The following is a 27,971-nucleotide window of genomic DNA, read 5'->3' on the forward strand; positions in this document are numbered from 1 at the left end:
GATACGTATGCATCCATCCCTACTTCCAAATGCCAACACAAAAACAAAAATTAGTTCCTTGTTATCAAATTACTAGCACATCCCTGGACTTTCTGTCAGTAACAAACTCTACCCTCTTAAGAGCTGACTTGACAATTCCTTAAATTCGCGTGTTATTATAATTCAAGAAAACTATACGGTTTTTGCATTAAAACATTGATTTTCCAGATCCGTTACAAGCGATTATTTATGACGACATATACCAACATGGTTATGTGTTGGTTGTGTTTCGTGGTTGAGCTTTGTTACGGTCGATCTGATTGGGACATAGCGGCGTTATAGAAAGAGGTTCAAAATGGCGACCGGATGGAACTGCACGTATCAAGAGGTGAGAAGCCGACTCACGATCGATACAGAACTTAAGGTGAGGGACTTGTTTCCTATTAAAAATGTAAGAATGAAATCACTTTAGAGAACCGCAATACAAAAATTATGTGCTATTGAGAGAATTTAACTTAGTTCTATGCTGACATAAACCGCATGGTCTGCATAGAAACACTGTACACTACGTTCAGTAAACATCCGTTGAATACGTCGTGTTTAACGATGAAATAGCACATAATTATCGTGATAATTGTTTCTTGTCTTCACCTAAACATGCCCAGATATATATACGAGAGTGTAATCTTGTAGAAAGACGTGGGAGGTTAAGGTGCCGAACTGTATTGATTGACACTAAATAAAAGAAAATCATATGCAAGTAAGTTGGCGTAAACGTAACAGTAATTAAAGTTGCAATAGTTATTTTTTCGTATTTCCACATTATAAATCCAACTTAATAAATGTAGTAACCTACATGAGATTGGAATGAAATACGAGTCAATAATTATACGGCGAGTTGTATCGATATTTAAGGTTAAGTCAGTGTTTATTAAATTATACCGCATATAATGCAGAGGCTAGTACATATTTGTGACGCTAAATTAATTATATAGATAGTGTGGCAGTACAGTACCAAAGTCGTGAAAGGTTTACACGGTGTTTACCTAGGTATATGTGTAAGACATGACATCCTTAATTCATATGTTTTGGCATAGGAAGTACACTATCGATTCGAAAGCCAACCTTCATTACTCTCGACTAGTGTGCCGTATACTAGAGCCGCGATGAATTGACGACCACGGAAGGAAAAATTAAGCATGGAATTGTGATGTTGGTTCAAGATTTCCAATTTGCTTAGAGAATACACAGAATTATCCTGAGAATCATACTAATCAAGTAAGTACTGCATTGTGTTATTGAGTGTTAAGGCATGTGTTACATATGGATACCATTGTGTTTAAAAAGATTAAACTTTATTAAATAGAACATTGAGAAGGTGGAAAGATACTGCGATAACAATTAGGAACATGCAGTGGCAAATACCTTCATCTTTAGGTTCCCCCAACGCAAGCTGAACATAGGTTATGTTGACCGGAAGGAGGGGATGCTATAAATCAGTGTAGGGGAATTGACTGCAGATAGTAGGTACGGTTCGTGTAACTTTTTTGTCTGCAGACGGGCAGCATAATATTACCAAACCACAGTGTGATGCTCAAATATATTACGCCTTTGAGTCAAAATAAGGGCGTCAAATTACTGCTGCAACGATAATATAACCTTTAATAAAACATGACTGAAAGAATATATAACGTCAAAATATGCAAAAATAAAAATGAAAATGTACAACATTGCCTCCAAATATAGTATGGAAAAAGCAGAAACAGTGCGCATAAAACAATAATTAAAAATTTATACATGTATATCAAAGAGTTACATCAACCGCACCTTTTCGTTGATAACCTATGGAACACGATGTGACATAATATTGAATGCATAACCAGTTAAATTTGAAAGCAAAGCATTACGCAACACAAAGAAAACTCTCCACAGCCTATTACAAATCATAGAAAGTAACCCTGCAGAAAAAATGAACTAACTACTCTACACATAGGCTGTTTCTAAATACACGGTGGTTCAGAAGAATACTTACAGTAACAGGAGGTTCCGAAATTCCGGAATTGACATTACCGAATTATAGATTCATAATATTTAAATAATCAAAATATATTCCATGTGTATTTTGTGACGTTTAATAGTTAGTACGTTATATTCGTATTGGAAACAATTATAGCCTGATTTTAAGGGGACATAAACGAAATTTTGACTTTCATCTCAAAGCGTAGGTCCACTTCACCATAAAGGTTTCGTTATTGTTTATTAAGCTACTTCCTGTAGATGTTTCCGCTCCAGCGAAGCTCTTGTTAAAATCGTTCTGTCCGTCCTTTAGCCTGTCCGCATGAAACAACTTGAGAACAACTTAATAGATTTTCGTGAAATTTTATATTGGAGAGTTTTACTAACATTTGTTGACATGTTCTAGTTTTGGTTAAAATTAAACAAAAATAATGGCCACTTTACAGGGAGAACTATATGCATGATCTGACGCTTTTACGGCGACTAAGTATAATGAGTTATTCTTGGACTACCAGCCGTGTACTGTGGCTTAATGAAGAAGACACCAACGTTTCGAGAACCATATTCGTCCTCAACTTCAGTACCCTGAGGACGAGGACGAAGATGCTTTGCCGAGCCCAAGTGACTGGGTGGAGAATCTGAAGGTTTCCTTGGTTGTTATGGTTACCGAAGTTAAACTACTTAAACTATTTTATTTTCGCGTGTTATAGACGCAGTATTTATTTTGTTTTATTATGAAATTATTATCGGAGTTACGTTAAGTATTTCAAAATACGTATTTCAAATATGACACATTCATTCATTCATTCTTTAAGGCATATAATAATAACGGTTGTAGTGTAGATTTTAGACACTTAAGTGACAGGAGGAAAATATCGAAGTTATGCTAAGACTGAACTTGGAATTCCCATGTTCTGTCATTAACACTGAGTTAATTCCAATGACCAGTGACCCAGTAAACATACTGGCGCGAAAGTGCGAACTTATGTCGCTATGTAACCTATGATGGAATCGCTGAGGGGGAAAAAGCATGACGTCATTACACATGTGACGGGTGCAATTAAGCGCTTAATATTGTACTCTAATGTACGATCAGCTTGATACAATGCCAGTGCAAGATTGGACTCTACAGCTGGAATGGTTCACGTGCAATGACCATTTGAAATCGTCTTATGGTAGAAACTCACAAATAAGAAATTTTATAAAAATCATCACACCAGTAGAGGCCACCACCATCAATTTACCTTTACCTTCTTTGTTACCAATGATAATATTAAAAGGATATGAAACTTTGTTTTAGGCAATTTTTTTTTGTAAAATATAATAGAGTAATATGGCCCACGCGCGATTTATATGCTCAGGTTTCAGGTTGATGGCGATAGGCACGTGGCGTTTTTGTGATTATGCATCATAAAAATATCTATAAATTCTGTGTGAAACAGTTTTATTATAATGAAAGGTTTTGTATGTTAATTATAATCAATTGACTGTATAAGACAATGACGTCATATCTGACAAATACGTGCAATGTTATCAGATCTCTATCAGTGAAAATTATTTACAAACCGAAAAATACGTATGTTTCTAAACTTTTGGCTGGCACTTTACTTTTATTTCATGTTTGGTAAGAAATGAGTTTGAATTTTGACTGAAGCAGGATGTCCTGATTGAGCTGTTATGTGATTTTGGTTTTAAGTTTCTGGATTTGAATGACGGGATAATTCCGTAACGTACGAAGTCTGACGGACAATTTCGTAAACAAAATAGATTTTTACTACCGTTTAATGAATGTGGTAATCTTCATAACCCCCTTCTTATAATTCCATATATCGTCCACCTACAGTTAACAGCCATAAGTTAACCAACCATCTTTTATCAGCAGTAGGATCGAAAAACATCTGTCCAGTACTAGTTAAGTATGGTTGATAAAATGTAATAAAAACTAGTTTGTTACTTCCAAAACCTAGCCTTTTCACTTCATACTCTTGTTAGGATACATCGTTGAACATAATTTTGCGAGTGTTCTTTCTGTAATGTCATCACATATTTTAATGTTTTCAGGTGATTAAAAATGGGCCCGTTTCAAGGCTAGTACTAGTTTCGGGATCATAAAATTGTCACACGGAGCCAATTCAGTCGAGTGCGTTGGAATCTCAACATTAGTATTTGTTTCTTGGCCAAAAGTTGCTACAGCGAAAGTGATGTATGTGTGTGAAGGCACATTGTCACGCTGTTTCTCGACTCTTGCGCTGCGTAAACCTTCCAGACTTAGAGGTTAACTCTTGGCTGACTTTCGGAAGAAAAATTCTAAATGGACAGATAATTCCTTTGGTGGTCCTATCAAAAACACAGCAAACCATCGTGGTTTTTGATACTGGTATAATTTTGGACAAGAGACTGTGGACTTCAATGTTTTTATTTATAGTCTTCCAGAAAACATGAAAAAATTACCTTATTTTTAACTAATCAAATGGCAATCACAGTGAAACACGTGCTGCAGCTACAAAACAAACAGAATCCCAACGATTGCCAGTTATTGCACATGAACGATAATGAGGTTAGTTAACTCTTAGACCTCATGCGCCATAATTATATTCTCATTTGGCTGTTTTCCGACGCAGATTTCTAAATTTTCTTGGATCTCTTTTAGTATGCGTAAATTCTTCATTTGTTAGCCAAGTAACCTGAGATTGTACTAAGAATCGCTGCACACGAGCCTAGTCTCATAAGTCAGGAATAAATGTGCTGGAAGATGTTCTGTACAGTAGCCTCATAACACGTGACATTTGGGTTATTTTTATTTCTTGAACTCTGATTATTGTCAAGGCCATTCATCGGCAGTCAACATTTCGTGGCACAAGTAAACATCGCAGTTTATTAGTACGTATATCGGCGATTCTGTAACTCGAGAATCGTCCTGGAGGGACTGTAAAGTAACACGGGATAATCAGATTAATTAACTCCCTCGTTAGGGTGGCTCTCTTCCATATTTCGTGAGGTTCGACTCAATTATAGAATTACACATAGTGTGCGGCCCTAAATATTCCAATTTTAATACATTTTATAGTACCAGATGCATGTCAAATAGCTACTTGTGAAATATGTTGTAGATTTTAACTAAATGGAACGGAAATGTGTTTCAGTGAAATTCATATTTGCGGGTGATTGTGGGAAAATAGAGAAAGTGAAAAAATTTCCTTAGCTGAAGCCTGTGATCAGTGAAAGTAGGCAGTTATGATTTTCTCCACCCATGTAATGGCTCGCGGAATGGTCGTCTCCTTTTTAATCTGCCTGAAGTAGACACCGAGTTTAATACGACTGGTGTAGGACATTTTTGAGCAGTGTTTAGTTAACTGAACCCGGAATATCATCACAGTGACCGTAGAAGTCCATAAGCCAAATTACACTTTTAACATTATTCTTCTGTCTACATCTAAGTTTTCTCTTACCATGAATATTTTCAACTAAAAAACATTTATATTTCTATATGCCCCGCCCGCCTGAGCTTTCTTAATTTAATTAACATGATAATACTCTAACTCACAAGATGAAGAACAAGAAGTAAGCTCCTCATTATGATTTTTTCTCAAATTCTCAGTTACTAAATATATCTTTAGGTTCAGAAATTATTTGTAAAACTTTGTTCTTAGGATATGAATGAAGATGGCTGTCTTCTGGGTTGTAGCGTTGTGTGGTCTGGTAGAAGTTTACCGACGTTACAGAGGTCCTTGCTGCCTCCATCATCAGGGCGATGATGGAGGCAGTACCTCTGAAATGTCGGTAAACTTCTACCAGACTACAACCCAGAAGACAGCCATCTTCAAATTCACAGCCGTGAAAACCTCAAATTTGACGATGTGGGTGAAATTTATTTCAAGCTGTTCATGATCTAGTATCTGTTTTGGAGAGACTGAGAACAATGGATTGTGGCAGAGGTTTAAGTTTAAGGTTTGCATTTCAGTTTGCTTAGTCACCCTTAAACATTCTTTCCCGTCCACTCACCAGTGTTCTAGAAATAGCCTGAACCTACATCATTGGTTACTAACCCAAGAGCCGCGTTGTCTTTGCGTGGTATGTGATGGAGTAGTACATCGTAGAAGGTGTAGAGTAAGACGTAAAACAGTGAATTGTTTCCAAACTAGTGAAGGATGCGTCACTTGCTTACTACTGTCGTGGTCAGCACAACGCAATTTGGAAGGACATTTCGTTCCCAGTACGGGATTCGTTATTTTAAAATTGATATATCTATAACACAAGCTGTCATCGGACTGTAAGCACACGAAATACGGAAGTAAATGTCATTAAACAGCCCCAATTTCATGGAGCAGAGTCCTTGCGAATTAACTAGTTGTTAGACAATAAAAAATTCTCCGCATTATATGGAACACTTTCGTTCATTATCGTATTCATAAGAGAACGTAGACTGTCGCTGTGCAGAGCACGACGAATCCAGTCCACAACCTCCCACCTTATTTCCTATCCTCCCGTTTACGTCCAGGTATTTCGAGTGATCTCCGTTCTTCCGGGTTTCCAACAGAAGGTAAATGTTATAAAAATCAGCTATCTGTTTTACATGGTATAACAGGAAAATAAAAACAATTATTCTTGGAACGTCCATTTAAAGGGGTCACTTGGATGGAGGCAGTATGTTATCCAAAACCTTAGTATCTGTTTACAAGTCCACACGACGTTACAACCCAGAAGATGGAGGCAGTATGTTATCCAAAACCTTAGTATCTGCTTACAAGTCCACACGACGTTACAACCCAGAAGATGGAGGCAGTATGTTATCCAAAACCTTAGTATCTGTTTACAAGTCCACACGACGTTACAACCCAGAAGATGGAGGCAGTATGTTATCCAAAACCTTAGTATCTGCTTATAAGTCCACACGACGTTACAATCCAGAAGATGGAGGCAGTATGTTATCCAAAACCTTAGTATCTGCTTACAAGTCCACACAGCGTTACAACCCAGAAGATGAACATTGACATCCTCGCTACCGCGAGAACCCCAAATTCCACACTGGCTCGGGGCACGGGATAGTTGTAGGTTCTTGTACTGATGATCAGATGGCGCCATCAGATCCATGACGACAGAAAATGAGTAGCAGCGTCTTAGGAACGATTATGCACGAAAATTGATATGCGTATTCATTCGAATTACCGTAAGTGTGCAATTGTGTCATAATTTATTCTTGTTATCTTTCGCCATATAGGCACGCAGTTTCTTGACCCAGGGACTGCCACGTCTAGACCGGTTATGGGTTCATGAGTCTCCTGTCCACTGACGACCGGGAAAAGAGCCGCCAGAGTGAGAACCTAATCACCCCCAATCTAGTGTCAAGGCTAAGAATGCGTGGAGCTGTATATCCGCCACCACACACGTCTCCGGGCGTGGTGTTAAGCCACGGTCCAGATTCCACTTCATCCGTATTCTGCAGAGTTCTAACAACTTTCATGTTTTGTTTAAAAAGTGAAGCCTGTCTGTTATTCGACCACATTAGTACGTCACCAACAGAAGTTTAATGTCAGCATGATCTTCTTGAACTGTTTCGGATCCACTCATACCTTCCTCCGCATTCTATTAACCTTACAGACCGAAGGTGCTATTGTTCCCCGCTGTAGGCATTCCACACTATCATTCCCTATCGCTCGTTTTCCCCTCTTATAACTTCCTTTATTTATATTCGCTGTTGCTGAGGAAGTAAAGAAAAAAGCAGAGTATTTAATCAGACCTTGTGCGCGGCTGGCAGTCGCTGACGGAGGGGACCGCGTCCAGTCGAGCGCCAGGCGATAACTTGTGTGGCAGTCAGTAGCTGCTCGTTCGGCGACCAGCAAAGCAGCAGAATCGTGCGAGTGCGTGAGTGTGTGTGTGCGTCATGGAGAAACACGAGGAAAACCATATCGGCGAGAGTCAGAAACACGAAGGGACCTCAACTGTACCACCAGATGGTGGCACCAGGGCATGGCTTGTGATGATCGCAAGTTTCCTTTGCAATGGAATCCTATTTGGAGTCATTAACACGTACAGTGTCATCTATGTGGACTTACAGAAGAAGTTGGAAGATAAAGGTATAACCGAGGCGTCTTCAAAAGCATGTAAGTACAAATATTTGTAATTCTTACTTTTTGTTCGGTGGTTGTGAGTTTTTCATGTGTTTGCTGAAATTTTTACGACAGATATTTTATCTGTGTTTGCCAGGTGTTCGTACACCAACGTTTGGGAATCCCAACTGTAGTAACATTAGAATTTGGTTGTAAGTTTTAAAACTCCGTTAATTTCATATCTATTTTGTTTTATTATCAACATTTTTAGTGTATAAATCGTACGGTATCAACAGCTGTGTAGAAAAACTAACACCTGTTTCTGTAGTAACACAGGGGCATGGCTCTGTTTATTGGCGGGAAATGAAGACAAGAAGTAGAAACTGTAGATGGTATAGGCAAAATGGTGACCATCTCCGACGTGCTGGGATCTTGATTTATGAAATACTTAAAGAAATCTATGGTTTGTGTTAGGTCTTCCAGCTTTAAATAAATCCCAAATGCAGACGAGGTTGTCAGATAGGGGCGAAGAGGGATGGAATAATGGATTATATTGAATGTTGAAACTATAAATAAAGCAAAGCCAATGCTTGCCATGGGGAAAGATTGTCTTAGGGGTGCTAGATCTGGTAAATATAAGCACAACTCAGAAAGTGTAAAGAACAGTGCGTTTTGTTCGGTTATGTGACTTGGAGATTTATTCGCCGTTGTGAGACTCTGAAATCTCACCGATATTTAAATAATCTCGAAATCAAAGACACGTCAGGGCGAGAGTTATCTTCGTTTATGCTGGGATCCGAATTAAGAGGTTCTTATACTGGCGAGAGAGTTATCGTGGTTTATGCTGGGTCTAATACATTTAACCCTGTAAAGCCGAAGTCCATCTTTGTAATACGTATTTAAGAATTAGGTACGTACCTCAAATAAAATATTCCCCATTACAAAGATTTGCTTGTTTATGGCGTTTAAGGAAATAATCCGTGTTTGTATCGAGAATCATGCAGAAACACGTGCAGTTGTTGATACAGCAGATGGTATATACTGTTACCAATGAGCTTTAAGGGATTATGTAATAAGTTATCCGAACTACGAAATATGCCAGGAGGAATGGAGTGGTTTTTGTGCGGTTCAATAAGTGTAATATCCTAATTCAGAAGCCTGCCAGTGGGAGGGATATTGGTGTAAGTTTTAGGTATGGTCAAGGTTAACGAGGGAAACTGAATTCAAAGGCAGGTGGATTTGCTTGCCGTATTGTGAAGTGGCCCCTCGTATCTCTGATATAAATTCACTTCCTTTACGGTATCTGTCGCCTACTATTTACGAGTTGCGTGTTTCCTTCATAGTGTTTGCTCTTCCTTGACAATGTTTACCCAGAATTTCCCTCTATTTGCTTGGTTAACAAAGGGACTGTTGTTCCAATTGTACTACAGCCACTTGAATAGTTTTAGATACCATTTTACGCGTACACTTTTCGACGAGGTGCGTGGATGTGTGTGTATTCTTAATAAAAAGTTGATATTTTTTTCTTGTTTGCTTTTAGGTATGATTTGTGCTATTTAATTCTTTCACAGTTTATTTTTTAGTTTTTTACAATATAAGATTTGAAATTTTGAAGTCGGTATGCATGTGGATTGTTGTCTTCTGTGTGTAGTCGTGTAACTGCTTATCACAAGACCTAAAAGGCAACATGGTGTCACAACCCATAAGAAAACGATCCACATTATTTATAATTTTTTCTGCAAGTTATATGGTGTTGATGGTCAGTGTTAATGGTTGAGTTGTGGGCTAATAGGGACGTCATACTCGAGGTTTGATTGAGGACTCTTCTGGATGCGTATTAGACTATCTACTAGATCGAATATAATCATCATTACTGTTATCGGAAGATTGTATTCAGTTGTAACGTTTGGTATTTATTTTAATATTAAATCCAGTTGTATGTTTCGGTGCCATTTTTTAATAAACAGAATTGGGGAAGTATATTTTGAAAAGAATGAATGTATCATGGCATAAAGAGCTGTAGCTGCAAAGAACAGAAAAAACTGACTCAGGTTTGCTGGTTAGCAAGCTTTAATAGGATACTCTGAAACCAATAGCCTGGAAAACTTGAGCCGTCTTTCAGTCACCCTCGCCGCCAATCAGGTATCCGAAACCGGTTCCAACCCATAAATCTTAACGTAGGTCGTCAAAAAAGACTCTCCCGCTATGCGCCGTGTAGGCGCTCAGAGGGAGATGAGGTATAGCTCCTACTCATTCTCAACCTCAGCACTATAGATGGGGGTGAGTGGTCAGCGTCACGCCTCGGCAGCGCTTTGTCCCCGGTACATTTTGGTGGGTGGGCCCCAGGGCCCGTCTGGACGTTTAGACCAGAAGAACATCCTCCACCCCTGTCTGGGATCGAACCCCGATCGTTCAACCTCTCGTCAGGCACTATACTGACTGAGCTACCTGGCTCGCAACGAAGGTTGTTTAGTGTAAGAGCAGTTTTGGATTTTAGAATTTGTTGGTTATTTTCCTTTCTGGTATCGTCTTCGAAGCGGCAGATTTGAATATGTAGGTTCACTGTTCATTTATGCTTGAGAGTTTTCGGTTGAAAGTATTAAAGACGCGATGTATTTCTTTCCTGTAATTCATGGAAAAACTCTCGACTACCGACGTCTCTTGTATCAAAAGGAAGGCTTCTCATAACATCTTTCTCGTTTTACTGATTCCGATGATTTGAATATAACGTTACCAGTTATGGTCTTTATCGGTGGCATTTCTATGATACGAGTCTCAACTGAACTAGACTCTGCAGGCCAGCTCCTTGTCTAACTTATATGCTTTCCGATAATGAAATAAATAAAATGGAAACCGAATCATCCTGTGCTTCAAACAGCCACACACCTAGGCGAGTTGTAATTATCATGATGCACAAACTTTCTTCCGATGTGACTATGTTACTTGGTCTATAAACAGGGAATGTAAATATGACTGTTTCTGCCCTTATGATAGAGGCAGCAAGCACATCTGAAACATCTGTAAAATTATACCAGATTCACGTCGTAATATTCCAGAAGATATCTTCACACTTGCACCACGAGAACCTGAAATCTCACCAGCAGGGAATGTGTCTGAGAAGAAAATGTCTTGGGCTCAAGGTCTTTTTATCGAGGCTACAGGTCTTCAGTCGAGGGTCCAGTGACATTGTTCGTAATTCCAAGGTCTGGTACCTGGTCGAAAGCCATTGCGAAGTGTCCATGTCATTTGTCTCAAGGATAATTGTGCCTATATCGAGAGTAACTGGTTCAAGATTATTGATTCCATATTCAAGACGATTGGTCTAGGTCCCGTCGTGTCTAACGGGGCGAAGGCGTTAGATTTTTTAGGCTATGCATACATTTCCTAATTTGTTATTGTACTGTATCTATGCTGTTTTATGTTGTGTAGACTTCAAAGAGTGGACTGAGGATGTAGTTTTAAATTTTATTGATGAGTAAAAGGAATACAAAGTCTTTATGGAACAGTGCCCCTAGACCAAGACATTTTAAAGACTACAGCGTCTTATTATTTCAGGGCCGGTCTTAAATAAGGAACTTATCAAAGTCTGAAGGAGATATCCAGCATAAATTCTCGGAATATAAATTGCGTAATCTTGAATCGTTGAAGTTCCACTAATCTACTATTGCAGCGTATGCACTATTATAGCCCACTACGAGCCTCGTTTTTCTGGATAAGTTTATGCCAGTTTCTCGAATCTTTTTCGACGGCTTCTCTAAGAACGAATACACAACGACAAATGCAGCCCTCGCGATTATAAGATCATTATCACATAGTATGTTGTTCTATCAAATTGACCACGTCAATATTTCTCAAGACAGAAAACTTAAGCGTGTTCTGCAGGCGACTGAAAGAGCTGAGTGGAACACTCAAAGGCCCAACTTACGCATCCATTTGACAATATCCACCGATATAATTGTGTGAGGGTGAATTTCGTCTACGTCATTAGCTTGCGAGTAGAAGGAAAACCAAAAATATTACTGACACAGGAAATGAGGCAGCGAAATATAACGTATTATCTCTTGCCAGTCATCGGATTGATCCATTGTAACGGTCGTTTAACGCATCGGTTTCTTCTGCCTACGCGTCTGGTTTATGATCTGATTCCATTTGTGTTGTTGCCATACGTTCAGAATATTTGTGTGCAGTGAATACCAGCACTTGTGTAACAACGAAACATAACACTCAGTGTTTGATTGTTACAAATGTTGCTAAGATGTGATGGGACTGTTTCTTGCGGATGCATACTACGGCTACCAGCGAGTGAGGTGGTTACTTTGGGGAGAAGGAAATGCAAGAACTCCTCCTGCATGTTTACAATGGAATTAAACTAAAATGAAATGAATTGTAGCTGTACTTGAAGTCATATTACGAGTAGTTGTCAAATCACGACGAGTAGCGATCTCAAGTTGGTCTGGACGTATCCTAACTTAAACAGTGACATGTATGTTCACACCAAGCTGCAATGACGTAACGTTTCTTTTTGTACTTATGAAATGAGGCTAACGAAGAGAAGACGTAAAGGTTCTTTGTCCTCAGATAAATTTAGGAGATCCAATTGTGTACCTTCTAGTTCCATTCCAATTTGAATGCGTGTTGCAACGTGCAGTCATAAGGTCAAAGATTTTAACTACAGGTATTAACAAATGTTTTTACAATCTCTTGCTACATTGTGGAGGAATAGGGTGTGGTAATTAAAACTAAGTGTTTTATGCTCAGAATAACATGTTTGAGTTTTTCTTTGTTTTCTCACGAGGCCAACAGGAAGTTCATGTTAGAAAGGTTATTTACGTCTCGCTAATGACAACTGAAGACTGGTTCCAAGTTAAGAACTGCCTTAAGGTTTCCCCATAATTTCTATGTAGACGTTGAAATTATATTCGTATTGATGATTATGGATTCTGACATCTTTAAATTTCTGAAACTTTCGGGAAAAAACACAGTTTATAAATAAATGTGTATCTATACAAAATAATTTTAAAATGTTTCAAAATATTTCTGTTTGGGAACAGCAATAAGAAATATAAATGATGATCTTCAAGAAGTTACTAGAAATACTTGCTATTCAGTTTAATACGTTATGATCTCGTCTGTCTTCTGAAACTCTAAAGCAATGCCAGACTTGTGGGTGTTGAACATGGTCTTTTATTTTGTGACGACCTAAATTAAGCTCATACGTGTTTAATAAAAAGCGCTCAAGAAAATATTTGAACCTGAGGGGGATGAAGTAAGCAGGAAGGCGTTTATGACTCTAAGCGAATATTCGAGCCGAACTCCGATTTCATCCAGTTTTTCTTCTGTTAAACTCGGCGATGACGTGTCCTATGTACTTTTTTCTTTATTGACAGGATAAGTAATTGTGTTTTACCTCGAACTCCAACTCTGGAGACTTCTCTTTGTTTCCTGTGAATTTTCTGGCGGAGTTTCGCCTCACAAAAGATTAATATAAAACACCCGGTCCTCTTATGTAAACTTACCCATGTGTTACACAAAGGGAATTTTGAACAACACCAAGTCATAAGATTTTTGTGAACGTTGTAAGAAAACACCGCTTTCTTTCATCACAGCTTCTGACTGGCCCACAGCGACTCCGGGCAATCGAGAAGGTCTATCGATCATAGCAACCAGGCCTCTTCCTAATCGCCGAATATCCTTTCTGTATTAATTGCAGGTGTTAGGGTAAAGGGATGAAGTAAAAGAAATACCAAAGATTTATGATTGCTACTTAGCCGAAAGCTTCCATCACCTGAAATTTAGTACTCTCAGCCTCAGATCGTGTGTAAATTGTAGAAAGTAGAATCTGAGGCTCTTGTGGCTATAAATATGAAGATGGCTGTCTTCTGGATCTTAGCGCCGTGCGGTTTAGTAGATGTTTACAGACTTATCGCCCTGATGATGGAGATAGCATGTACTTCTGAAACGTTGGCAAGTATCTACCAGATTACGTACACTACAGCCCAGAAGAAAGTCATATTCATGTAAGTTTTTTGGAAAAATCAATACACCCGATTTATGATAACTTTCCGATTTTTTTCCGTTCCTGAACGTGTAGGACTTTACACCCTTCAACCCAGGCACAGGCAACACATGGCTAGAAAATATATGCGGTAGGGATAGCATTGCAGTCGCAACCGAATAAAATAAACGCAAATTTATTTTTTTGTGGAAATTAACGATTTGGGAGGTGATGAACACTTTATTTTTTGTGCAAGTGTCTACAACGATGGGCCGGGATATTTAAATAAACCGAGTTCCTACGTGCTTGATGGTCGGGGTTTCGATTCTCTGTGCGGGCAGGGACTTTTCTCTTCTGCCGCCGACCGAGGGTAAGACAGCAGGGGCGTGAAGCTTACCATTTACATCAATCCAGTACGAAGACGAAGAATGCTATGAGCTGTACATTTTTTCCGTGCCTTTCATGACAGTACATCAGGAACCCAGATTTGGTATGATGTTCCACGACCGGGGTTCGATCCCCGACGGGGGCAGAGGATTTTTCCTCTAGCTTCTGTGTCCAGACCGTCTCTGCGGCCCACCCAATCTCCTATCCAATGGGGTACCGGGGTTCTGTCCCGGGGGTAAAGCGCGGCCGACGCGTGACGCTAACCATTCACCCCCATCTAGTGCCGAGGTTAAGAATCAGTTGGAGCTGTACCTTCTCTCCTCCCAAGGTCCTGCATGGCGTATGGTGGAACAGTTTTACTTTACTTTTTTAGTTTTTGTACAGTTTCTTTTAAGGATTGGACTGATTATGAAACGTCAGAAAATGATTTAATTATTTTCTGTTGAATTGTTGAAACTTTATAGCAGTTTTGAAGGACAACGTGTTCTGGTAATCCTCCCCGACTCTGTTCAGCTTAAAATAGCCCTCTTACAATTCTTAATTTCCCATATTCCTAACGTACATTCTAATTCAGCAGTGCTAATCTTTCCTGTAAAACATTACAACTTGTTCTGAATTTCTTACAGACTTTGTGACGCTGCTAAGGTAATATATTTTCTGTGCCTTTTAAAGATCAAGTTTTGCTGCAAATAAATGCAAATTATTAGTTGTTTTTTTCATTTAGTTGGAACGCCTTCGCTCTCGTGTGTATTTTGTTTAATGGCAAGACTGCTGAGATAAGAAACTTGTCAAACCAAGAACCGCAAATATATAAAAACTTTTTCTGATGTTATCAATTATATTTTAATTTAAATGTCTTTGTATCATAAAAAATTACTTGTACTTACCTGGTTTATTATGAAAATTCAAATTAATGACAACTACTTTGGATTTGACATTATGGGGGAGACTTGGATCATTCTTGCAGGGGTTTCTTTATGGCTCACATTAAGGGCCATTGTTATTCGATCGGGCCATCGAATGAAGCTCTGCCGATGTCTGCGGCTAACGGATGCTTGTGTATCCACACCACCGAGCTTCTGAACGCGGCGCTACGAAGCGAAATTGCGACTTGTCGTCCGGTCGGATAGAACTTATTCCCATATTTCTTATTTTTCTTTTATGGTTGAAACTCTGTTAGTTAAGTGTAATTACATTCACGAGGTTAAAGAGAAAATTGAAAAGAAGGAATCCGCGGTACAATTCCGCTCAGAATCTTCAGCCTCGTATCTCAAAAACCGAAGAGCCTGAAAATGTAAAGATTAAAATTATCTTCATGTTGTTTTATGTGGGCGGATAATTTGTTTCTCATTCAGTCCGTTTTGATAAAATGCTAAAAAGAGTTTTTGGGCTTACGACATAGGAAGTAACAAGGACAGAAAATTACACAGTGAGAAGCTTCACATTTCGTTATTGTGTTGGATTCAAATTCCATGTACATAACTATGTTACGAATATAAATTTATGGTAATATGTTTCTATCGTTACCTTCAGGGCATATTTCAGTATGTTAAAACTGCACGTGCATGTATTTTATTCTTCTATATTCATGTATTGACCTTCATATTGGCTCGTACATATCTTTGTTTTCTAAGTTGTTTGTGCATATTTTGATTTTATTACTTTGAAATATTCATTGCACCCTGTTCTAAATGTACGTTCTGTTTGACCTGTGGATTCCGGCTAATTGGGACACATCGGGACTAGAACACTTTGGCCCATTTATGCGAAGTTCCACGTAAAGAGTTGAAAAGGTTTGTTCTTTAAGATTTGTCCCAAATAAGCGGCTACCCCGATTAACCGATGGCCCAATTAACCGGAATCTACTGTATTACGTTATTACAATTTCCATGCCAATTGGTAGATACCTTGGTATGGACAAATAAATACCTTCACCATGCATTATTATTGTGGTCAAATCGAGGGGGATTATTTTGTATATAGCATGCATGGGAGATTAGAAATGCTTACCACATTTAAGTCAGAAAAGCATAATAATAATAATACTGAAGTGTATATTAAAGAAATTATTGTAGTTGTACTTTGGCCTTGTAAGTACGATAATGAAAATTCGGGTTCGATAAAACATGTGGAATTTTTTGAGTAGCTGAGTAACTGCCAGCTTCTCACAGACTCTGCTGCGTGGAGTTGGCGTTATTTAATGTTGCACACTTTTGCTATACCGCGTTTTGATTCACCTTCAGACAGCCCTAACTCAACGTAGATCCCCTGCAAAACCAACCGCACGCAACCCAGGGATCAGGACTGCAGTAATTTTGCTTTCATAAGGAATGCCCCCGAGTTTAATTCAGGAACGATCTATGACCACAGATCGCCTTTTGATTTTGTGTTCCAAGTGTCGAATTTTATCCTGATGCTTCTCGTCCCATCAATACAAATTGTCTCTCAGGCTTCCGATAGTGATTAAATGTTGACTATTGTTTGTTGCTTATTTAACAACGCTTACAAATTACGTAGGTTATGTAGTGTAAAGTGATAGGAATGGTCATGAATACTGAATTTGGAAGAGGACGCAAGGAATGGCCCGTAGTACATGTAATGTACATTTGTGTGGAGGGATTGAGTTAAAGCACGAAATATGATAGTAACCAGTCTCTGGGTCGATGTTCGGCACATGCCTATTATAAGGTAGACATATTAGCCATTAAAACATCAGTTGATATTAATTAAGTCCGTCATTAAAGATATATTTTCCGCGAAACCTCGTTAAATCACTGACGTTTAAAAGAACGAGAAGTTGACCTGGAGGAAATGCGACAGATTCAAATTATTTGTAGTTTGAGATGTGTTATATCTTTCAGAGCGGCTTTGTAGTGAGTGGCACATGGCTTTAGGTGTGGTGTTGTGTGATGCAATTACCGTAATTTAAGTAAGATTTGAGGTTATCACAGCGGTGAGTCTGAAGATTTCTGTCTTCTGGGTTGTTGCGCCGTGTAGTCTGGTAGAAGTTTACCGACGTTTTAGAGGTTCTTGCTGCTCCATCATCAGGGCGATGAGTAACCTCTCAAATTTCGGTAAACTTCTACCAAACTACATGGCGCAACAACCCAGAAGACAGAAATCTTTTACCGTCATTTGCTATACTCAAGCGATGTCATTGAAGTTTCAAATTAATTTTCAAAGTATCCCCTGCCGATAAAGACACGTAGTAACATAATGCAGACGGAATGTTACTAAGCATGTTTTGTGCGCACGATCTGCTAGCTTTAATTGTTTGTATTCCAAATGTACGTCAGTAGGTTAATTTTGAGTGAACTGCGTGTCGTATCAAGGACGAGGCTTATTCATATTAATGAAAAAATGAACGTGTTTATTATACATAGTTTCATGTTCGCTCTACGTGAGCGGCCTCAATATAAATACTGGGTGTCTATAAATAATTTTGTTTGATTCCATTGAACATGTTCGAGGCTTTTTCACAGAATTGCATCGATCTTTAAATTCGACGCAAGAAGTCTTAGCCAGTACTACATGAGCAATTTGTATATCAAGCGATGTTCTGCGTCTTGCCACACTTTGAAAGACTGCTGTTCTCAGCTTTTACAGACACATTTCCGATGCATGGAATTAGTTTTGACCTCGTCGGCAGTGGAGGGACATAGACCTCTTTCTTCACTAAGTTCCGAAATCAAAAAAGTCCATTGGGCCACATTAAAGAGCGGGGAGAAATCTTTAACCGCCTTCGATTTTCAGAATTGAATCCTTGCAGAGATGAATGAAATCCGTGGTTAAAGCTCAGGGATTCTGAACATATAATTGAAGATGGTAAGTCTTCAGAAGACAACTCTGTCAAGGGCTAACATACTAATTTATATTTTGTAACTAGTATACTTTGTGAACAAAAGCGCTTCTAAATTTCGTGTTTCTTGAAAATAAAATTGTCTACAATGAGATTAGAACTCAGAAACTTTAAACCAGAATGTAAATGAACAAATAGCCTCGCCAGTGTTGCTTAAAAAGTGAAATGTGGATGATGAGACTGGCGTTGTCCCTCGCCCGTTTACAGAATTTACTGAACTGTGTTTTCTTTGCTAATAAACAACAGTTATGCGTTCTCTTACGAATATCACAGTTCTGAGTTCCACACCGAAATTTTGGAACATGTAGTTAAATAATATACAGATCCATAATTTAAATTAGCATTTGAGCGAATACCTCATGTACATAAAATGTACTGGTTCGAACTAGTTTATTTGGCTTTTGCATAAACGTTACTCTGCTATGCTAATCTACGCTACCCACTCGTCTATCCGCGAATATGGATGCCCGAGCCTGTAACCTAGGCCCACATCACGGTAAAGCCATTGACGTAAATTCACGTGAACGGCAAATTGTCAGATGGGGGTTCCGAGGCTTGTGTTAATGAAATATATTAACATTTTCCTTTATAAAGCGAGAGGTAGTTTTTGGCTCACATTAACCTCGGAACACATAGTAATAATGAACTTAGATACCATAGTTTTCTTTGATACTCCTTTAGAGTAATAGTGATCTAAGTCAGCGGTTTCTTTGAGCCACGGTTGTCAACGAAGCAGTCTACTGACGTCAACGCCCGTGTTGTGTCGTGAAGAACACGTTTTGAATGTCAGTGTACTCCAAAGAGTACGCCTTTGTAATCTTGTTCTGTTCGATATTTTCACTTCTTTTACAATCGAGTCTTCTGTCCCCATACCAAGTTCTCTCGTACTTGTAGAGTCTGATTGGTTATGTAGCATTTGATCTCTCATACAGTATTGCAATACACAGAAAGTAATTGGAGCATCACCTTTTTAAGAATCAGATTCTTATCGTTGTAATACGAACCGAATTCTGACTACGTCGGAGCTAAGAAAACAATCAGGGTCTTTGAATAGAAGTTTGTTTTTTGTGGGATAACCTTGCTTCGAGCGAAATTAGTTCCGTTCACTGTATTGAACTCTGAGACTACCAACATCTGTTCAGCGGCCAAACATCACGTAACAAGAGAATAGAAGTTCCATCTATTATAATGTTATTTGAGGCAGGAGAAAGAGAAATGTTTGCTTGTTGTCCAGTGATGGTCTGATCTTGTAGTCTTTAGGAAGAAAAGTCTTCATTGGATGGGACCAAGGCTTGAATAAGGCTGTACTCTTTGTATAGGAAGGAGACGGTGTGTGTGTGGGGGGGGAGTAGGGAAATAAGAAAATTACGACAGTGGAGAAGATGATGATGATGGTGATGGTGGTGTTAGTAAACTAATCCAGCGGTTCTCAACCTTTTCATGCTCCGGGCACATGTGGGATATATATGTTTTGCGTCACACTAAAACTAGGACAGAGAACAAACGGAACACGTATTTTTTTTAAGTAATTTTTCACTGTCACGTTTTCTTGTAAGAAATCTGTCCACTTTTAGGGACACTATTTGTAATATTTTTTTTTCAAAAATGGGCATTTGACACAACACAACACAACTTGTGTCAGAATTGAGCGACACAGTACCTTGCGCGCGCACAAAGGGTGTCTGTACGAATTCATTTGCAGCAAGGATTGGGGTTAGGTGCTTTAGTCTTTGTTGGAACATGACCACTGCTACTATCATTATCACAAATTTCTGCTTTCAAGTTTCAGATATAAGTTGTTTATTATTGTGCTTCAAGTAAGTGCTAACATCGTCTCAATTACGGATAACGTGATATAAACAATTATTTGATTTTTAATTTGCATGTTTAATTGTATGGAATCATTGCTGTGTACAAAGCCTTGCCCTGAGAAAATCTCGCAGCACACCGGTTGAGAACCACTGCTCTAATTAATCTTGTATTGTTGAATGATTTTGTATCAACTGGATGTGAAATGTGATCCCGTATTTTGTGGGAGGAAGGGACACAGCGAACTTTAAGAAAGGAATTTTAGTTTCGAAATTTCTTGGAAAACGTCCACTTGAAATGTCGAGAAGGCTGGATGATAATATTAAAATGGTTATTATAGTTATTTAGGGTTTGTGAGTTTTATGATGAGCGGTCAGTGGAGGGAAATTTAGAATGTCAACTGAAACCGAATAAACAGCCTGCTTCTGTCTCTCACAGCTTCTGGCATTTCTGTGCGCTAACAAAGAAAGTTAAAGCCCCTTGGTGTCCCGCATGCTGCTTGAGAGGCAGGTTGGATGGCGGTAATCCAATACGCGGTCCGCTAAGGCGCGTGTTCACTACGCTCAGGATCATCTTTCTAGTCTCTTGACTGCAGGCATTACAACATTCACACTTCGCGTAAAATGAACATCGTCAACAGACTGGATGGCGACCGTCTCAAGACTTTATCTTCGCTATAGTGGGATTCAAACAAGAAGGCGTGTTGCTTGTTGCGCAGTAGCAAAGTTTGTCACGTGATGAGAACCGGTTCGAGTCGGCCGCTCTTCGTTAGTACCACTGTAGGTTTTCTCCAATATATTTCGCAACTTTATTTTATTTCTTAGAAAAATAAAGTGTTTACAGTATAAGTGATGTTTTATTGTGCTTGCAAAAATATAAGACCAAGAACCCAGACGTTTTGTTTTGCACAGACAAGTTGCATGGACGTGATTTAGATTAGTGAATAAATCAGATGGAGAACGAGATAAATATATGAGCATCGTTCTATCATAAAGGGAAAGTACATTAAATTTATGGAAGCCAAACAAATCATGTTCTTATTTACTTTCTTACGTGAGAGAGGGAGAAGTAGAAATTACCTAAATTCATCACAATAGTCATTTTTGCGCGAAAGTATGTGACGCGGGTGAATTTTTCCTCACGCGCATAGATTGGGCGAGAAGAATTAGAAATGAAGACGTATGTTGACCTGTTTTAAGTTATCCCAGAATTTACATTGTAGTAAGTAAAGCCATGAAACTAGTAATACGAATGTCTAGCTGCCGAGACGAGAATCGAATGCGAGGCGTCCTCAATACAATTAGGAGTGCTAATCATTCAACCACGTAAAATTGTTTTGCTGTTACCAATTTGTAGATTATTCTTTTGACCTCGCCTTTCAGACGGTAGCACGTTGTAAAGCAGGGTTTATAAATTCTACATGGAACTGACTGTGAAATCTTATCTACAGAATGCAATCTTGCTGCATGTTACTAACTATCTTATCTCTTGCCTTTTCAATAACAGTATGTCCGTATTTCCGTTTTCCGTGTAAATGTTGGTTCTTTTGTGATAAAGAGGGTCTGCTGTTTTGTGGAATTTGGTTCCAATGGGGTCCTTTGAGTGTAGGACGAATGATTTACCTGCAATAGGCCGCAACATAACGCCGAGTTTGAGTGGTCCTTACAAATACATGGATGGGAGGGAGGACCTCAAAGCGATAGCACATACGAATTGATAACCCAGTCTATCGGTTGTGAAATTTTCAAGTTTAGGCTTCACAAAATACAGCGTTGTGCAAAAGTCGGTTCATGAAAACGTCACTGATTGTGTCGAAATGAAAAATGGAAAAATGTTTTCAGTTACACTATACATTCTTAGATAGACTCTTTGCCATTCATAATTTTTACCTGGCTCAAGTGACCAAAACGAGCGAAGGCGGGTGGAGCCCAGAGAGATCGAGATACAAATTGCGACGTTGCTCTAGCTAAAAAATATTTGCACACTTCCAATGCTCTATCGGACGCTTCTACACCACGTTCTTGCACTTTGGCAACGTCGTGGACTGGCGCCACCGTCTGAATATTTTAAACGCCAGCTCTCTGGCCTACCTGTGTAGAACCTGGTGCCCGCGACGTTTACCTTTCACCAGTTGTATGTCTAATCCTGAAAACCAACATTTTGCTTCTCGTAAAACAACAACAACAACAACAGAAGTTACGTTGGCAGCAATGAAACGATGGCAGACGTAAATAATATGAACCTTCTCTCATTATCACCTATTAGATTTTCATTCTCAAAATTAGCGATAATAAAAGTGACTCGTTTAACATGGCTGCTTCGTCGATAAAATCCTCCAAATAAGAGTGACGTTCTTTGTTCCTGTAGTGAAAGTAGTAAAAGGAATCACAGCACTAAATGCGAAGAGAGTAACAAACAAGTCAGTAGACTCAGTATGTCTGTTATCGTGACCCTTTGCTCAAGAGATATTTCATCAAGTCAATGAACATGGCTGGTCTTATGTAAGAAGTGCCCGAGGTCAAGATACTTTTGGCGTGACTTTTAGTACTCGTTTTTCTCGTACTGTTTAAATTTCAGAATTTTGTTTGGGATTTCGGACGCGTTAGTAATGAAATGATACAGATTAGAAAGAGTGAGGAAATTTACAATCGGCCAGGAAGATTCAGCAGTGCTGTCACTACAACTAAACGGATGGAATTTGCGTCCATACCGGCTCTGGGGCCCATCCAGCCTCCTCTACAATGGGTATCGGGGTCCTTTCCCGGGGATAAAGCACGGCGCCTTTACTTTACTTAATATGCCAATGTATCGTATTTCTTTTAAATTTATTTTAAAGCAGCAGAAGAAAGTCTGTGTTCCACGGAATATCTCGTGATTAGTCCCTTACTGGCTGTGTTTAAGAGTGCAATACCGACCTTCACGAAACAAGTAACACGTATCTACAAGTTTGTTTGTAAACAATGTTGTCATACATTGTGTTATGACTGAAATATGGCAAATCCCGCAAAACAAATGTGTTGTTAAGTAACCAAGGTTGAAGTAAGAATGTGTTCGCTTCTTTAGTTAAATTTTCACATGTATGGCGCGTTGCTATGATTTTAATATGACAGTTTATCGATGTGAATTGCCTTTGCACAGCGAGGTGTGCGTCACGGATAAATTTTGATATGAAAGTAAACTCCACTTCGAAGCTTGTTTGCATACACTTAAAAACATGTCAGCGGTTTTTTTTAGTATAAAGTACCGTCACATTTAGTGGTGTCACGTGCTGTTTACACCGAAGGAAAGTGAATTAGGAAAACAGCATGGAAAAAAATATTCAGAAGATTTGTCTTTTAGCTATCTTGATCCGTAGTGAGAAATTGACTAAAATCCTTTTTTAGCTAAAAGACACCGCAATTTATATGAAGGCGCTGAGACATTTTTATTTTTGTTTAAAAAATACAATTTTACCTTACACACCGATATTACGTATAAGGTTCTTGTGATGCATTGTAAATCAGCGAGGAAATAATGCCAGTATATATTTGCATATATTCAGAGTATTTAAGTGTAAGCTAATAATTGATTAAAATAATGTTAATTATAAAAAAAATCATTTTAATTTAATTCCTTGACATTAAGTAGAACTACAGTAGACCCCTGTGCTCAGAGAACATTTGCAAATTTATTCAGGTCAGTGTTGTTAACAATTAATATGGCTGCTGGCCTAATTTGTGTAGTTGTGGGGCCATGTGTTGCACACTATTGTCACAAGTTAAGTTCGCACGTGTTAGTGCGGTCATTCAATGACTTCAACTGCATGAAACTCTGACCTCGGGACGAGATTTTCTTGTTGTTTGGCCTCCTTCGAGCAGCAGATACTGAGGTACAAAGAACAATTTCCAGTTAGAGTTTTGTTACAGTATCGTAAACTATGCATTTTAATTTACTTCTTAACGTAATTATGGATGTGTTATAAAGAATCATGAGTTTGATATACGATATTGATTTGGATTAATGGGAAATACATATAGCATGCATGGAAATGAAAAATGCGTGCAGAAACTTCGTTCATGAACGTGGAGGGAATGTGACATTCTGGAGACCTAGGCATAGATGGGAGGATAATATTGAAATAGATGTTAAGGAAGTAGGTTAGGTTATGTTAGGTTATGTAGGTCATTTGTATTCGGCTGTTCTAAACACCATAGGCCATAAAAGAATGTAAACTGTGTTTGAAGTGTGGCATTTGTATTATGTATAGGCGTGACCTGCCTCGAGGAAGAACCTTGCCAGTGGTGAAAAAGCCTTGTATACAGCAGAAATAAGGGAAAAACTTGTCTAAGCATCTGTTTGCTGTAGATCAGTGGTATTCACCCTTTTTTGTTCGCGTACCCCCAGTTATAATTTCTCTTCAACTTTATACACCCAAAGTTGTTCGTGTAAAATTAAAGTTATACATAGTATATAATCTACATCTAAAATAAATTAAATTACTGATTATTCAGTGTTTATCATAAAATAATATATATTTTTTAAATTTCACGTACTCCCTAAGATGTCTTCGCGTACCCCAGGTTGAATACCACTGCTATAGTTATTACTCCGTCGAAACCATGACAACAAAACAAAAGTATATTTCTTGTCGTATTTGGGTTATCTAAGCAGGATACTGTTTAATAAGTTTTAGTTTTTAGTATCTCGTGTTATGATAATGTAAAAATATCCTGACCATAACAAGTGCGAAGGAAGAGAGAGGGGCTAGAAAAGAAGTCCACGTACAGTTTCTAAATAGGTCTGCTCGTGTTAAGTGAGGCGTATATCTGCATGCCGGTGTCTGGAAGTATCCAGGTACCCGGATGATTTTAAAAGTAAAGCTGCCCCTCTACACGCCATGTAGGTCGTTTGGGGGGGGGGGAGCGGAAGTATAGCTCCTACTCATTCTTGACCTCGGCACTAGATGGGGGTGAGTGGTCAGCATCACGCCCCGGCCGTGCTTTACCCCCGGGAAAGGATCCCGGTACCCATTGTAGAGAAGGCTGGATGGGCCCCAGAGCCGGTCTGGACGCAGAGGCTAGAGGAAAAATCCTCTGCTCCTACCCGGATGACTTTGGGTACCCGTTAATCGAGTCTGAGAGTTCAATGAACTTTATTTTCATCAGACTCTGTATTCATCCTATTGTCATCAGACTTATCGTACGATTCCATGGAGTGATGTGTGTATGGAAAGCTTTGTACCTACTTTCCAATATGGCTTTCTAATCGACTGAGAATCGTTTTAAAGATAACCGGCTGCAGTAACCACGCGGTCCGAGGCATGGACCTCGTGCGCCTGGCCGCTGGGACCGTGGGTTCGAGTCCCACTAAAGGCATGGATGTTTGTCCGCGTCTTTCTGTGTTTGTATAGGCAGAGTCCTTGCGTCGGGCTGATCACTCATCCAAGGATCCTACCATTGTCCAAATAGATCAAATGAATAAATAAAAACCTCGACACCAGCGGGTAAAAGAGGATAAAGATTAAGTAAAGCAAAGTAAGTGATTAAAGATCCTGGCTGGATTTCGTGTTCAGATTTACTCTCATTTTATATCTTCTCGCCACTTTTCGCAATTCGGAGAGGAGTCACGTGAAACGTCTACATCAGTAAATCCCATTCTTCAGGCTGTTCCTTACAATTAACAAGAGAGCTGCGTCACTCGGCTAAAAGGCATATAAATGCTCTGTTCCTGTTGATTTATTATCAGAAGCAACGAGTGATTACGAGACGACAGTCAACATAACTAACGATCTAATTGGTCTCATCATAGGCCACAGGTCTGCGTTCAATTGGCCTCATCACGAATACATTGGAACGTTTCACTTGTAGTCAGCAATGACAAATTGTGGGCACTTAGCTTAAATTGGTATAACAAAGTGGATCCGTTCCGGAATTCAGACATGTCGTTTGATGTTCCGATTATTGGTATACTGCATTTCGTATGTTCAGCTGTACTTCAAAGGCACTGACAACTATTGCGTCATATAGACACTGATGTGAATAAGATGACCTATTTCAATGAACGCGTTTCAAAAATAAGTTAGCGAGTACTTAAATGTAAAAGACTATATATATTCTTACAAAGATGCAGGCACTGCACGCAAGAAGACCTTGGTACAAATAACTTTCCCATAAAGTTCCCACAGATATTTAGGAGCAGCTTTCGGCCACATATGGTATGAGATATCTGACAGTACTAAAATATGAGAAAATGGCAGACCTAAGTGAATGTGATAAGGCAAGTCACAACTTCCCTATCATCCGACATCTATGTTTTAAATTTAAAATACACAAGTGTTCCAGTGTGTGAAGTACCACTAAACCACGAAGGTAAGACAGACTATTTTTCGGTTTTTGAAGTGTTAGCCAGGCTAACACGGTTAACATGAACATTCCATACCTGCTGTACTGTTAAAATGACATCGCTTATTTACAATGATAATCTTATAAATTTTTCAATGCTACAAAAATGCTTCTGCAACATACAAAATAAATAGGCCCGTATGCCACAAATTAAAGTAAAAACTGATGTTGAGACCCCGAATTGGTCGTAAATGCAGTGTTCTGTATACATTAACGTGTAATTGGCAGATGAACTGTTTTACATTAGGGTAAGGTTTGCTATATTTGTTACAGGAACTACGGTTCATTTGCATAGCTTTTTTGTTCTTGCACTCGACCTGTGACCTTGAGAGTCCTAGTCCCGTATTAATCTAAAAGGCGCATCGCTTCAAGCAAAATAAAATTACACATTGTAAAATGCCTGGGTAATGAACAGACTCCGCAAACTGAAATTTCATTACACTCTGCCACAAAAATTATAAAAGCACAACTATATTGATAGATGGATTTTATTGATAGATGGATTTTACGCTCGACTCTTACCCAAGGACATCCAGAACCATAATGAAATTATATGTTAGGTTATCTTGAGTCCTAACTCATTAAAGCTTGTTTGAATTCTTTGAAATCTTCTTTGCATAACTCATGACAATGACCGAAATTCGTTATCACTATGGACAGATACAAATACATAAATATGCTACGGAAAATCTGATAATTCACCCAGGTTTCGTATTACAGGGCGACTTCTCTGTAAAATTAAAGACGCTTGTTACATTCAAGTAACTGAAGCCCTAGCGTGATTTCCTCTGTGAATTCGGACACGCTTCAAAAACAAATACCGTAATGCACATTTCAACTAACCCGGAACCCGTTTATTTTCCGAGTTATTATGAGTACATCCGAAGGAACAAGAAATAGATGTCACTATACTCTGAGGTCATGTAATCTATAATCCTGCAAATACGTGAGATTTTATGAGTTTTCCTGCAAATTGGGTCAAGATCAGAATGCAATGCCAGAGTAACAGTTAATACAAGTTGGGTCTATAAAAAGAATGGTCATAATAGTGTCCCTCTTATTTTACGTTTTTATCTCTTTTATCTAACTTAAAAATAACAATATATATATATATATATATATATATATATATATATGGATAACATTTGGGCTGTGAACATTTGGCAGCTGTTGCCATAGCAACTAGTGGAAATAGAGCAGCGGTCGTCGAGTGAGGGATGAAATAGATACTGATGCAGTGGTGACGTAGTGGAACTTGGTCCGTCCAGATAAAACGAAACATCGTCCATTTTTCACTTCCACGTCAGCAATGTTCCGTACACGCGCCATACAAACAGTAACAAAAATGCACAAAACTACTGCCTCAAACGTATCGGACACATTTACAAATCTTTAAATTTATCAACCAAACAGCCAATTTGAACTGCAATTTACATTAAGACCCAAACAGGATATCACACATAAATAAATATGTTGGCCATTATTCACCATATGAACAT

The 27,971-nt window shown here is 38.8% G+C and overlaps 1 protein-coding gene across 2 annotated transcripts in view; it reads left to right on the forward strand.

Moving 5' to 3' along the window:
• Positions 1–264: 264 nt before the first annotated feature.
• kar (monocarboxylate transporter 10-like protein kar) overlaps positions 265–27,971 on the forward strand; it is a 61,137-nt gene continuing 33,430 nt past the window's right edge. Inside the window, exons 1-3 of one of the 2 annotated variants that reach the window (XM_087341058.1) lie at positions 265–403; positions 1,077–1,257; positions 7,214–8,096. In XM_087341058.1, coding sequence (XP_087197184.1) covers positions 7,877–8,096 — 220 coding nt within the window. In that variant the 5' untranslated portion in view covers positions 265–403; positions 1,077–1,257; positions 7,214–7,876. The remainder of the gene's footprint in view (positions 404–1,076; positions 1,258–7,213; positions 8,097–27,971) is intronic. The other variant, XM_022081356.2, reaches the window with a different exon arrangement.

The sequence above is a fragment of the Zootermopsis nevadensis genome, unplaced genomic scaffold (assembly GCF_977971745.1).
Source record: "Zootermopsis nevadensis isolate Lab colony 2312 unplaced genomic scaffold, Znev_1.0 Znev_ptg000061l, whole genome shotgun sequence".
Taxonomy (NCBI): Eukaryota; Metazoa; Arthropoda; class Insecta; order Blattodea; family Termopsidae; genus Zootermopsis; species Zootermopsis nevadensis.